The 14,214-nt window shown below is 49.2% G+C and overlaps 4 protein-coding genes across 4 annotated transcripts; 3 read left to right on the forward strand and 1 right to left on the reverse strand.

The window, feature by feature from the left end:
* Positions 1-1,378: 1,378 nt before the first annotated feature.
* On the forward strand, positions 1,379-2,555 carry BCR38DRAFT_345740 (family 16 glycosyl hydrolase; the record flags this gene model as incomplete). Its single annotated transcript, XM_040856202.1, has 2 exons — positions 1,379-1,475; positions 1,531-2,555. The coding sequence occupies 2 exons, from the start codon at positions 1,379-1,381 to the stop codon at positions 2,553-2,555; spliced, it is 1,122 nt and encodes a 373-aa protein (XP_040714461.1).
* A 3,125-nt stretch (positions 2,556-5,680) lies between these two features.
* Positions 5,681-6,058, forward strand: BCR38DRAFT_439316 (uncharacterized protein). The gene has a single exon (XM_040860620.1). It carries the CDS (start codon positions 5,883-5,885, stop codon positions 6,042-6,044), a length of 162 nt encoding a protein of 53 aa, XP_040714462.1. The 5' UTR covers positions 5,681-5,882; the 3' UTR covers positions 6,045-6,058.
* A 2,428-nt stretch (positions 6,059-8,486) lies between these two features.
* On the forward strand, positions 8,487-9,666 carry BCR38DRAFT_459082 (uncharacterized protein; the record flags this gene model as incomplete). Its single annotated transcript, XM_040862243.1, has 6 exons — positions 8,487-8,615; positions 8,649-8,804; positions 8,845-8,945; positions 9,025-9,091; positions 9,239-9,319; positions 9,421-9,666. The coding sequence occupies 6 exons, from the start codon at positions 8,487-8,489 to the stop codon at positions 9,664-9,666; spliced, it is 780 nt and encodes a 259-aa protein (XP_040714463.1).
* A 290-nt stretch (positions 9,667-9,956) lies between these two features.
* Positions 9,957-11,763, reverse strand: BCR38DRAFT_372645 (uncharacterized protein). Its single transcript, XM_040857300.1, has 2 exons — positions 10,959-11,763; positions 9,957-10,910 (listed from the first exon to the last, which is right to left on the reverse strand). Exons 1-2 carry the CDS (start codon positions 11,360-11,362, stop codon positions 10,034-10,036), a joined length of 1,281 nt encoding a protein of 426 aa, XP_040714464.1. The 5' UTR covers positions 11,363-11,763; the 3' UTR covers positions 9,957-10,033.
* Between the last annotated feature and the right edge of the window lie 2,451 nt (positions 11,764-14,214).

Here is a 14,214-nt window from a genome sequence, read left to right on the forward strand (position 1 = left end):
CCGTGACAGGTCTTGGTGGAAGTACATATTTGCGACGGAGCATACAGCTAGGGGTCCTTGGCGTTCGTTAGCACAGTTTGCGATATCCACATTCTTCGGCACTTGCGAGTTGCAACCCCTCAGCACCTGAGAACGCGCATGTACTCGTAGCTAGAAATGCACGAGAAATGTGCCTGAATCCTGCGCTCCACAATCTCGGGTTGGCGAGATGAATCGGCGCTGTGCCGCTCAAGGCCCCTTTCCGGGAGGCCATGATATCAGGTGCCTGAATTGATTCGCTACAATCGCTGGAATGGGAGGCGGAACCACAAGAGGCCAAGCATGGCTAAGGGGGTACCCAAGCACCGTAAAGACCGGGGTCGCGGGTTCGCAAACGTTAAGTCCCAAATTTGACGTCGGCCGGAACGTCCAAATGAAGATACAACTTCGTCCTGCACAAGTGCGGCTTGTACCTGCTAGTGCCATTAGCAGGTTCACGGGCGTTGTGGTTGTCCTTACCCGCCAGCCATTCCCTTCCGTGCGACTATCCGAAGGGCTGGAACTTTTTGTCTAGACTTCAGCCATGTCGCAACTGAGCTCAGTAAATATGCAGAGCATCTCAATTGAAGTCAACATAACGTCAGCATCCCAGATGCGGTGAGGTGCCGGCAGCAAAAGTCATTTTGGGATAAACGGCCAAGTTGTGCAACGTCACTTTGGGGAAGGTGGGATGATTGGTACCTCGCAGGGCTTGATCTGTCAGAAGGATGAGACGGGGATCGTAGTTACGGACAGGGAGGGTACTATCCAGCAACCCAGAACACAGGCAACTGTAACCCCTGTGCGCTTCACAGCTCGTTCAACAGTGAAGTAAGCAGCGCCACAAATCTGATCATTCCGTCATCTTGACTGGCTGGATGCCCAAATAATTGCGCCGTTCGAGCTAACACGGCTTAGGACCACTGCGAGGCAGGCAACAGGGGAGAGACCATAAAACCATCCCTAGCACCCCATTCGCGAACTTGGGTGAAGGAGAAATCTACGTTGCTCAACTCACATTCGTTCATCACACATTCCGAGCTGTTGTTACGCCAGCCACGCGTTTCGGCTGTTTACTACTTTTTCTTCGAGCCTCTCTGTCTCTCGTTTCACAGAAGTTTATACCAATTGTAAGAGCTTCACGATCTCGACTTGCTCTCTATAACCATTCACACCAACCCGCGCGTTCTCGCTCTCGTAACCCAACTAGTAATTTTCGCAACTTCGAGACGTCGCCAAACCTTCCACTTGGCTCGATCTTTCTTCAGACCCTCTAGGTCCTTGTCACCCGCATCAACAAACAACTTTGTTGCGTTCCCATTTTCTTCGATCAACCACAACCACACTCATCGGAACCAACATGTTCTCGAGAATACTGCGCTCCGCTGCGGTGGCCCTCGCTGCCACGCAGTTGGTCTCCGCCCAGACCTTCACGGACTGCAACCCTATGGAGAAGAGTAAGGATTTCCTAGCTCCACGGGATATGATGCAATGACTAACACGTACTTACAGCCTGTCCCGATGATCCGGCATTAGGCAAGACGGTGACGGTGGACTTCACCAAGGGCGAAAACGATGTCTTCAAGAACGCCGAAGGCACCACCATCGATTACGATGACGAGCTGGGTGCCGTCTTCACCATCAACAAGGAGACCGAGGCACCCACTATCGCGTCCAACAAGTTCATCTTCTTTGGCAAGATCGATGTCGTGGTCCGCGCTTGCACTGGCCAGGGTGTTGTGACCAGCTTCGTGTTGCAGTCGGACGACCTTGACGAGATTGACTGGGAGTGGCTTGGTGGCGACACCACTCAGGTCCAGACCAACTACTTCGGCAAGGGCGACACCACCACCTACGACCGAGGTGCGTACCACACTGTGGCCACTCCTCAGGACACCTTCCACAAGTACTCGATCGACTGGACCTCGGAGTACGTCAAGTGGTACATCGATGACGAGCTGGTCCGTACGCTGAACTACGAGGACGCCACGAGTGGCACTCGATTCCCCCAGACCCCCATGCAGATCAAGCTTGGTACGTGGGTTGCCGGCCGCGAGGACGCTGCCAAGGGCACCGTCGAATGGGCTGGCGGCTACACCGACTTCAGCACAGCACCCTTCAACGCCTATTACCAATCCATCACCATTGAGGACTACAGCAACGGTGTTGACGACGCCACGAGCTACCACTGGAGCGACAAGACCGGTTCTTTTGATAGCATCGAGGTCCTTACCGGAGGTGAGGACACCAGCGCCACGTCCAAGAGTAGCTCGACCAAGACTGTCACTAGCAAGGGCTCCGAGTCGACCAATACGACCCTGGCAACGAAGACTGGCGCCAGCGGCATTACCCAGGCGACCGAAGCAGCTAACGTCAGCGCCTCTGGCTCTGACAGCTCGGCCACCGCAACTGGCAGCAGCTCCGCCTCTACCAGCGCCACCACGAGTGCTCCCGTTACTGCGGGCGCATTCAAGTCGAGCTTCAACGTGGTTGTGCTGGGCGTATCCTTGTTGATCGGCGGTGTCCTCGCTCTGTAATTACCCCTTTTACAAGACCCACGGGTCCGATACAGTGAACCGGACGGCTTCGTTTCTCGACCACCACTATTTAAAAACAGGCTGGCCTGTACTGTTTTTGCGCCTGACGGGGCCAGAACAGGTCGGAATTTGACCAATAAAAAATCCTTATAATTACGGTTCAACTGGATTCACCCGGTGGCACAGGCGCAAGAGAATGATTAGCGTAATGCACAGCTTTAAAGGATGGCTACTACTAGATCTGACGATTGCATGCGACACCTCGAGGACGACATTTGATAGGAGCGAGCCAGGGCGTCAGAAAGAGCAGGACTGCTGGAGACCGTCACCCACATAGGGCTGTTGCTGTATTCGTAGTTAGGGAGAGGTTTATTTTTGCCATAGAGATACCATTAAGAATTCTATTGTCGCACGTTTTGAACACACCGCCATTGCCACGCGTTGTGTCCTTGAGTTACAAGTGTTGTCCATGCTCTTAAGCTGAATCGAGGGCTCAACCAGTCGCACAACATGACCTGAGATAAAGCGGTATTACCCATTACCGTTTTGAGCAGAGACATGCCTCGATATCACTATTGTACCACAGTGACGGCAACTTCCAGACCCCAATCGGCCGCAGGGGGGTTCCAGCGGGATGATCTTCATGCGATGCCGAACCCAAGGAAAGGGAACCAACCGCCACTTACCAACCATCTTCAGACAGCAAAGTAACTTCACCTCGCTCCATTTCGGCTGTGCAATGCGTGGAGCTTGCCTTACCGTCGGTCTCGAACTTGCACTTGAATTGAAGCACAACATGGTTCATTTCCTTGCTGTTGACTCGCTCCCTCCGATCCAAGACCTGGTCATCTTGGATTCTAACCCATGGACCTTAATTAATCCTTTTATGGAGTTGCAGGAACACGCACTGCAGTAAGCGCGTGTTGGTGGTGTGATGTGCTGGCCAAGGCAGACCCTGGAAATTCGAGGCACAAGTACACAGGTGAATAAAGTACGGAGGAAGCATCAAGTTGAGGTGCTGTGGGCGAATGGGCTATCGCTTAAGGGATGGAGTGGGTGGGGCGAAACCCTACTTTGCTGAAACGCTGGCGTTTCGGCAGGTTTTGGGGGACTGCATGGGGACGGAGATGAGGTCGGCCTCGTTGAGGTGACTGGTTGATGATGCGCTGGCATTGGTACCTGCCGACTGCCGGATCGGATCTGAGGAGATGAGATCTGTCTGCATGCAATGTGGTCTAGACTCTAGAGGTTAGTGATGCAGTGGGAAGGATGGGTTCAAGCGCGAAATTGGCTTTGGGGTTTGACTTGGACTTTGAGCAACGAAATACCGCCTCTGGAGAAGAAACATGGCGACAGTTGCCGGCTTTGGCAGGTGCACAGGTGCAATAGGTAAGTTGTAAGTCAGTAGACTATGTCTTGTGAAGTTTGAAGAGGGATGAGATCACCTTTGACATTTACGGGATATTGAAGTGGATGCGGATATCAGTCGCCATAGCCTACCAATGTAAGGTAGATGAATTTCTGCCATCAGAAATCTAAATTGAGCGTGTCGCCGTGGTAACAGGCTGCTTTAGAGTTGTTGTTATCGAACCAGGTCAAACGTTGGGCAGAAGCTGGCTTCGTCAGAATCCTGAATTCTTTTATGAGAGGGGCATATGAGACTTGAGATGGGTGAACTTGTGTTGCTATGAGTTTGAATACTTAGCTACCATACCCTTAGTCCTCAGTCTTGAAGAAAGCGAAAACGTGAATACCTTTGGCTTTAGCAAAGGATCGGGAATCAATGTTTTGGTTGGCACTAGCCTGAAATAGAGATAATTGCAGCGTGCTTCAGATAAATGATCACGCAGATACAACTCGTAGTCTCCAAAATTTAGAGTAGGAACAAACAATACCTGCTTTGTACCTGCCTGCTTGCTGAGGTGCATCAGAGCCCAACGTGTGCCAACCTAGTTGTCAACGGGACCTGCTCAATAGACACTGGAGTTGGCTCTGGTTGCTCGAGAAGTGTTGGTTCCACTTCTGGTTGCTCAATGGGTACTGATCTCGACTCTGCATGCTTATAAGATAAAGCTATGCTGGTTTCCACTTGTGAAATAGGTCTAGGACTCCCCGTCTCTTGAACTTCACCGTGACCTTCAAAACGCACTATCCTCGTTACGTCTACAAATAGATGCGGGGCCAGTTCACACAGTATTTCCTGCTGTTCCAGCAGTAAGTTGGAAATGGTGGACCAATCGTTCTCTTTTGTCATTCTCTCGAGGCTTATTTCAAAGGACTGATATTGATCACAATCCAAGTGATCAAATGAGTATACTCTACTGTATGGCTGCTCGTATCATTAACCTCGGAAAACTGTTCACGCAGTCCATCGAACTAGTAACGGGTAAAATGACTCCCAGCCGAACAAGATGACCTAATAACAGGAAGTCCTGTCCATCAAATCAAGTATCCCGATGTCGATGAGACTGTTCCGCGGTGCAGGATTACTGTCATTGACGTGAAAGCATGGCTTGGTGGGCTCAGGTGTGAAGTGACACATTAGCGTTATTTTGACTGTCGTAGGAGATTTCATAAGTTGCAGTATCGTCTGATGCCTTGTTGTAAGGGTGATTCTTTGCATTTGAATTTGATCTCAACTTCTGCTGTCAAATCTGGCACACATATTACAGTAGGTACACTTACGGATATGGAAAACAGACTTTGGCATGTATCCTTTTACCCAGCGTGAGGTAGAGATAGATTCCAACCCGGCGATATCTGCCCGAAGAGAAAACTATGGTTTCCCGCCCAGGTTGATCGTCAAAAGGACCCCCTCCGAATCTCGAGCAAACGACCCTGGGCAAATTCTGGAAACCAGGATAACCGGCCATTACAGAGGTTCTCCAATGACGGTGCATTCTAATATCGCGACTTGGGTTATATCCCCGTTGTCAGGCTCGAGGAAACACAGAAACACCTCAAGAGAGAGCTGTCCAGCGACCTGTATCACAACCCTCGCGCCTCAAAGGACTTTCCCACATTGGAGGCAAAACACGCTGGGTCTGGGGCAAGTACAGCTCTGGATGGGCTTTGGATGGCGAGGACAGACTAATCGATACGGCTTTAATCAATATACTTTTGAAGCCTCGTCCAGGATTTACTCTCTCCCTCATCATAGAGCAGAAGCATGTGCACATCGAACAGTCCCGAAATACCGTATGCTTAGTTCTCAGCTCTAGTCATTTCATGTTTAGCCGCCACGCTGACATTATCGAGGAAGTGATCCTGTATAACCTGCCTTCCGCAGTTAGGACGTCCGCAACATAAAGACAACACCACCATGTGATGGCTTTCTCGAACGCGCGAGCATATGCTCGTGGATGCGGGTTGTGGTCGACATCAAGGGTCCCAACTCATCCTGCGTGCCCAGCTTCCGCCAACGCGAATGAAGAACTCGAGCGACTTAGGGGCAATCAGCTCCTGGATAAATGTGGCGGTATTTATTAACAGCGGTCTAATTCAGGGGCTTTGCAGACAAAAACGGTTATCTATGAACCAATATGAACGGTGTAAAAACGGAGGGATTTGGCACATATTTTATCGACCAATTATACGCTGTATCCTACGCACCTGCTGACAACGAGGTTTGCGGGCGCTTGTTACGGGCGCTTGTGACGAGTGCCACGTGATTGACAAGACTGGTCTGAATAGATTGATAGAGCTACCTATCCGTCTAGAAACGGACGTCTCTAAGTTTATAAAAGTAGGAATATTATCCTAGCTAGATCCTTATTGAAAAGGGTAGAGCTAAACTGTAGCGTCCTAGATAAGGAGATAGGATTATTATCGAATCTTTACCTACTAGATGAGGGATTCAATCCTCTATTGATGACTCTGCGTAGATCCGATCTTGATTGTTGTATCTCTCTGCTGTTCTATATGTTGCGTGTGTAGCTAATTTATCTACGAGGAAGGGTTTTGACCCCACTAACCTAGTGCAATTGCCGCTACACCGCCTTCGGCCTAGGGCATAACCGTGGCGCTCAATCCCACATATACGATTAAAGTCCTATCGGATTACTAGAACCTCTAAATATTTATGATAACCTAAATTAAATAGGAGACAAGCGCGTTAGTCTATATTTAGTACCGTTTAACTTTACTATTCAATATAGGCTAGGCAATAGCAACCGCGGGTGCGACCGTCTAATGACTTCAAGAAAGCACCCCCAGTAGGAGTTACGGGTAGTCTCTTGGCATCCAAACCGAGCTAACGTACTTAAGTAGCTAAGTACATATTTATACGGAAGCAGGATTACGCGCTGCATACTACATAGGCACACTAACCCCCCTGCTCGATACATGAGTTACTTATAGCACATCACTGGTGTGAAAAAGGCAAAAGGGTTCCAGTGATACCCCTAGTCGCAGAAGAGCGATGCAGTTTGCCACTTGGTGTGACGGGCTCACTGCGAAACTATACAGCTCAACATGGCCAAATACTGTTAATTATCTAACTGAGGAGGAAAGTAAAATATGCGAGTTGTCCCGGGAACACGGACTATGTTTTGTATGCCCTCGATGGTTCCTTTGGTGGATCCGGACGCACGGTCCTTGCAGCTCCGGATCCCATATCAGGCACAGCCTGTCACACTTGGCAAAGTAAAAGGAAGCGGTTTGGCAGCGAGATGCTTTATTTGATGGAATAGTTCTAGCTACAAGATACACTGCGTGCTGCGTGAAAAACACCTGGGCTATGCTTTCTACTCCTGATCCGTTTCGTCAATGACACCTTTTCCGCTTAGACTTACTCAACATCGGGCAAAATCCTGGGTGAAAGAAACCTTGGAATCGTAAATACACACATTTACGAACACAAACAAGAGTTATGCCTCATTTCTTCGTCCTTAACACCCTAATTGGCGGCCAGATCAAGTTTCGGTATCTTAGTTAGGCTGTCTCGAGTCTTTTGCGTACAATTCTTTCCTATTCCTGCGACACATGCATTTCGGCACAGAAACCTTTTAGCCGCCATTGTGACACGAATGCATCTTGCAAATAAAGTGGTTTCATTGCTGGAACAGTGTTTAACCGCGTCTCTTTGACTTTCTTGTCTTGTCTTTTGTTCTCATCCGGGCCAATAGTCGAATCAGAAGGAGAAAAAGGCGATCAAGGGTTCATCAGAATCCATCACTGACTTCATCAAAGACTTACTTGCCTGTCATCATGGAAGCTGCGATGAAGGTTATGGGCATTGCCGATTCTGACCAGGCAGGTAGCAGCGCATTTGCCAAAGACACGTTGACCATCGAGATTGACGGTCCGAACCGAGCTCAGCTTACCTGGCCGATGTTCCAAGCCTGATTCAGACGTCCACGAAAGGCGTTTCTGCTGCTGATGTTGCAGTGGTTACTGGGATCACTGATCACTACATCTCCCAACCCAAATAAGCTGTCTTACTGTTGTCTCGGCAACAAATGACACATCCTGTCAACTCATCCTTGAGCGAGTTCGGAAAATTGATCCTCAGGGAGAGCTAACTCTTGGTGTTATCACGAAACCAGATCGGCTGTCAGAAGGTTCCGGTTCGTAAGCTAAGTTCCTTGAACTTGCCTGCAACGAGGACTTATTCTTCAAGCTTGGCTGGCACATTATGAAGAATCGAAAGATCGAAGAGAGCGGTTTCTCTTTCGAGGAGCGCAACATCACTGAGATAATTTTATTCCGTACCTCGAACTTCAAGACATTGCCGAAAGAGACCATTGGCATTTATTCATTACGCATAAGGCTCAGCCAAGTCCTGTTTGTGCACGTCAAGAAAAACATTCCACGTCTCTGGGAGGGCATCGAGGGTGCGTTAAAGGAGGCTCAAGTCGATCTGAGACTGCTGGATGACTCCAGATCGACAGTGGTTGAGTGTCGTACGTACTTCGCACAGCTCAACGTGGAATGTCACGAGATTTGCAAAGCCGGTCTGTACGGAAACTACAAATATGCTACTTCAAAGGAAGCGCAGATGAGAAAGTCTCGATTGATACAAAGAGCACCATCGCCCGACTTCGAGCCGTTGTCCAGTATGTGAACAACAACTTTGCGGACACACTTTGAAAGAAAGGCTACAAGTATCAAATCAATTTCACCGGCGGGCTGCCAGATGAGCCGTTTGGATCGAAGGTGATTTCAAAGAATGAAGCCATGGATTGGGTTCAAAGAATGCTTCTTCGCTCAAGAGGAACCGAGCTGGTTCGCAGCTTCAATCCTCATTTGGTTGCGGGCTTTCCTGGGAGCAGTCTGAAGCCTGGGTAAGCTGGCTAGCGATCATGTTGGGTACGTCAGCCGAGGTTTTGAGACGTTCCTCGATAATATATCGAGAAGGAGGGCACCTGAGGATGTCAAGGCTCGAATTTGGTAAGTGATCCCCGTCTAATAGTTCCCACATGAACCCGCGGCCTACATATCTGTAATGGTAATTGTTGATGGTAACTAGGTCGTCAATAATGTTGGAGGCACTGGAAGAGCGTCGACGGACAGCATTAAACGAGTTGGAGAAGCTTGTTTTAGACAAGAAAGACTTTCCCATCGACTAGAATCGTTTACACTGATAATATCCACACGCGGCACCAAGAGAGGCTCCAATCCTGGCTTCGAGACCTTGTGCCAAACGATCATCAACCAACGGGTAATTTTATAGCGTCAGAAAGCACTTCAACAAGTACAAGACTGTTGATATTGAGAAGATTGTTTCCGCCTGCAGTCGACCTATCTCGTTCAACATGGAAAAGGTCAGCTTCGAGGAGGCCTTGGATTGTTTGCTAGCAATCTACAAGTTTGGAATAAGAATAATTCTCACGTTCGTTTTATTTTCTAATCAATATATGCTCAGGTGCAGCAAAAGAAGTTTGTCGCCAACGTGATGACTCAGGTCATCGAACGTCACATTACTAGAGGACTTGGCAACATTTTCTCGCCTTTGGTCGTCGTCAACATGAGTGATGCCAGAATCGAAGCTATTGCCTCTGAGAGACTGGTGACTAAGCGCCAGCGAGTCTTCCTGACGGACCGTATCAAGAAGCTCGAGGGTAGTCGTGAGATTTCCCGCGATATTATGGGCTCTGCTTTCACGTCGTGATTCAAAATGCGGTTGCACGTCTCCCTTGGACTTTCCGAGGATCGGTTGAAAATTTTCACAATAGTTGTTGGCACATGACGCTTGACGACAAGGATTTGGTTGATGATTCTCGTGTCACGAACCCAGATAGATATCATGATGTTACAGGTAAAACACGGTCTGACAGCGTCAAGATAGCCACATAGCTAGCTTAGAGGTGACCATTTTAATCATCCCCATGGGTCTTATGGTAGTGAATCGATATATTCATTTTTGGATGGTGGGTATAAAATGGTGATGGAGAATGACTAGGCTCAAGTGATTGTGACCAAGTTGTGGTGTGGAGTATAAAATCTTATCGCTACATATGTTTTTGGTAACCCTCCTCTCACTTATTGTTTTTGCACTCAGCAGCCCGTTTCCTCATCTCGTTGGGAAGCGGTTTATATTCTCTTGTCTCCAGATCCCCGGGCTGCGTGTCCTTCCTCCGCGAGTTCGATGACAGCATATCGTCGTCACTCGTGGAGACAGTATCAGCAGGTTGTCCACGCCCAATTTTACCATTCACAGCGCCGAAGCGGCTACTATAACGATCTGCAGAAAGTCTTTGGAGGGTTTCATCCAACATTGACCCCACTAGCTGCGTCGATCTACTCTTGGCGAACACCTTTCTGACATCGAACAGATCCGCGAGAGTGGTGACCACGACTTGGTCGGTGTCATGATCGGCCATGACCTCCCCAATCGTGTGTATCTTTTGATGAGCTACTTGTTCCGAAGCTTGCTTGCACACTTCTAGACACTGCTTTGACAGGTTGATGTCGTCCAGCAACCGAGATCTCTCACTATCGCGGTTGGGGCTATCACTCGCAGTGATAGAGGCGAGGCGTTCCTGCAGCAGCCCAATAGTTTCGACGATCTTGTCTCGATTCGTGCTCAGGGTTTGACTTGTCAACCGTTGAGCCTCGAACTGCTTCCGCGCTATGCCGATATCCTCGGAATTTCCATTTTGCAGCAAAGACGGTTGTTGGTCTTGTAAGGATTCGATATAGGACCTGGCGCCTTCACAGATGATTAGGCACTGCTTGGTTACCTCCTTCTCGTCTCGCAGATCTATGCGTGCATCGGGAGTGGCTGTGCTGTCTGTAGCAATGCGTGCCAGCTTTTCATCGACGCGTTGAAGATGGATCTGGAGACTGTAGGTTGTATCACTGATCATCTCGCTGTAACCTTCGAGAACTTGGTGACTGAGTTTGGAGGTTCGCCTAAGAACAGTCAACAGAGTCCTAAGAAGATGAGGGCGAATGCCTGACATGGTAATTGTGCCCAAGCCAACTGTAATTGTGGATTTGTAATTCGCGAGAGAATCCATGAATTCGTTGATATCCCCTCTCATAAACTCCATTCTAGCCCAATCCCTTAGACCAATCTTAGATTTTCCACGGAACTTCTCCATGGCGACTTCAAAGTCTCGACAAAGCTGACTGCACCGGCTAACAGGGCCTTTGAGAAGCTCTAGTATTGCAGCCTCGGTCTCCACGACATCTTGGAGGGAAGCTAAAATAATGATCAAGTCGTCCAGTTCGTCTTGAAGCCTGCTTAATGTCTTGTCGCGGTCTTTGTAGCGTTTCACTGTTGCTTGGAGCGACTTTGTCGCCTGAACGGCGGCCGTGACGACAGCCAGCACCGAGGCACCAACGCTCAAAGGGTCTGCCATGGAGGCTCAGGCGATAATTTGCTTTCAATGTTAGGGAGGCAGTTTGGCGGAAACATCAAGCCAGACAACTGCGGGGTTATAGCCACCAGATCCTGCCAAGACCACTGATCTGCTGTATGTGGATCTCGCTGCGATTGAGAGGGCGAATACCGCTGGCCAACCTGCTCTAATACCTGGGGTCTGATTCTCCAATCTGATAAGCCGCGTTTGCAGACAAAGATTTTCTATAATCGCGTTACACGACAAATCCTGTCTATTGCCCAGCGTCATAGTGCCACCAATCACAAGTCGTTTCGATTGCAGCGGCTACCCGTCAAATTCAAGTTGACATCTACCGACTTGCACAGAGGTCAAACGAAGGCCATGATGGTCTTGGACGCGGATTCGACTCCCGTTGCCATGAACACTGGAGTCTTATTCTGTCACTCTACGACTAGCCAATCAATCTACAACTTGTCGAAACGCTGAGTATATTTTGCTGGGCATGATCATCAACGGATGCGAAGATCGCAGTTGTCTCGGCATGATAAGGCTTGCCTGTTGATTTCGCGACGTCGGCAATCTTGGACAACTCCTCGTTCCCAAAGTCGATTGGGAGCAGGACAAGGTTATCCTCCGTTTGCCTCGCAGCTACTCTCTTGTTCATTGTTAACTTCCATTCCCAAACGTAAAAGATGTAAGGAGACCATGCGTTATTTGACAAGCCTGGAACCCAGTTCACAAGCAACATGATGGTAGGGTCTCTAGGGCAGATCGTAGTTAGCTGTGTGGAGGCCCCGCGCTATGAGTGGGCTGTTCATCAGAACTCCTATCGTTGCAGGGTTGCCGCTCGGCCGCGTCGTCACTAGACCAGTCGTTCACCAGTCATCTGCAACCCGAATTCCAGTTCATACAAAAAAGAAGGCCAGATTCGAGTCAAGGGGCAGACATCTGAGGACTCACTGCCTGACGATGAACACTAGGCCCCAAGCGGGCCAAGAATAAGCCGCTGCGCGGCGGAAAATTTGTTGCGTCCAAGTTCATCTCCAAGTCTTTACCTTTGCTGGCATATGTGAGTAAGTCTCTATGACACAACTCAAGTGTCTGCCTGCACAAAACGCATCATATACCGGATAACTATTCAGTTGCATAGTACTTATGCACAGCACCGGACATAGGACGACGTGCAAGGATACAAAACACCGAAATCAAAGGAAAATCGACAAACCGTTACCAACAGGCGCTGTTGACGAAGCGGGTTGTAAGGGTCACAACATATTGAAGAGCGCAGCGAGTTTACAACAGGACTGTTGTCCGAGGTGCTTTGAGTTGGTTAGTTTCACATTGAAGACTACAGAACGATCTTGGACTGTGGTCAAAAGTGTGAATACATTATGTCCTACATCGCCAGCAATCAAGATCAAGGCAGCCGTGAAACAATCTGATCTCTAAGCTTGGAGTACTATTCACCCATTCCACAGAACGCTCGCAGCCGCTTGAGATTGAGCGACAAATTAGACTGTAGCCTTCTGGAACGATATAGCAGGCATCGCACTCGTGAAATCAGCGAGTTTTCTCGGGTGTTCTTCTTCCATCGTTTCGACCGCTTCAGAAATAGGGGAAGGAGGGTGGGGTACGTGCGAAGGATCTTATTGACCCAACCCTGGGGTTGTGTAACGGAGGCAGAGGCAGCAGCAGAGGATCCTTGGGTGCCCGGTTCGTCCGGAATTCCACCCACCGGGAGTGCTTTATCTATTTTTACGGTCAACTCCAACCGCGCAACTGTGGATCTTTTCATGTTGACAACTTGAGTGGTGGTGCTCGCTCCGACGCTTGAGGTCTTTTCGTTCACTTACTAGAATCTCCAGCCTCTCCTCCAGCAACTTCCGCTCAGCGCCGCTCAGCGGTGCTTTCCTCGCGCTCCCCGGCAATCATGTATGCAACGTTGTCAGGGAGGTCGAAGACCATCTCTAGAGTCTACAGGCTGGCGACAGTGAAATAACGCAGTCCTGAACGGCGAGAGTATCGAAGTCATGTTTTACAGCTTTGAGAGCGATCTAGAAGCAGAGATAGGCTTTCAGGCAATTTGCGCGGAGCGTTTTGGTCAGGTTCGGCTTTTGCTACCTGTAGTATGTCTCCATCATATCCGCCTCCGTCTGTCCTGTCAATACGTCCAGTATAACATCAACAATCGTAGTAATCTGGTTCAAGAAATCTGCTCCTTGAAATCCCGAAGGCGCTGTCTGAGTTGCTCTCTAACGTTGACCCTGTATTTTCTAGAAGCTATCTTTGAAGGAGTGATTATAGGTCATGGGGTGGCCAGATCCATGAGGCTCAAGAATCTCAGAAATCTTGACGTGAAGGCGTTCTCCGAGCTTCTCAAGAGCCGAGCTGATCGACTCTGCCCACAGCTCTGTCTTCATGGTTTTACCCACAGCATGTGACAGGGCTTCATTTATTGAGATATGGACCGACGCTAGAATCTCTTTACAAAATGAGTTGAGTATATTCTTCCAAGGGCGGTACTGTTCGCGGAAAAGATCCCGATGATCAGGGTATTATACGTTCGGGGAAGCTCTTGGCCTCTGGTTCGCTTCATTAACGGGATGAATTCCTCCAAGTGTTGAGAACGATTAATTTGACGGTGGTCAACTCCCTCTGCGGGTACGTCGACGATCCTCCTGGCTTGCTCGTTCTACCTCATTTCGTTGGTGAAGTCCGTAAGGGTGTTCTGCACGACAGCGCGGAGCCGTTTGCTGTAGTCCTTATCATTCCAAGCGTTCCCGCAGAACTTGTCTCGGTATACTCCGTCGACGCCTCCAGGACGTGAGTGGAGAACTGATGGCTAGCATTAAATAGATACTTGCGCTGTT

This window comes from Pseudomassariella vexata (assembly GCF_002105095.1).
Source record: "Pseudomassariella vexata strain CBS 129021 chromosome Unknown BCR38scaffold_9, whole genome shotgun sequence".
Taxonomy (NCBI): Eukaryota; Fungi; Ascomycota; class Sordariomycetes; order Amphisphaeriales; family Pseudomassariaceae; genus Pseudomassariella; species Pseudomassariella vexata.

What these genes read in the sequence shown, in the direction of transcription:
- BCR38DRAFT_439316 (XM_040860620.1), top strand. Translation starts at nt 5,883, where the DNA reads ATGGCTTTCTCGAACGCGCGAGCATATGCTCGTGGATGCGGGTTGTGG.
- BCR38DRAFT_372645 (XM_040857300.1), bottom strand. Translation starts at nt 11,362, where the DNA reads ATGGCAGACCCTTTGAGCGTTGGTGCCTCGGTGCTGGCTGTCGTCACG. An exon ending in GGCTTGGGCACAATTACCAT is followed by an intron (nt 10,911 to 10,958) that starts GTCAGGCATTCG and finishes GACTGTTCTTAG; the next exon opens with GCGAACCTCCAAACTCAGTC.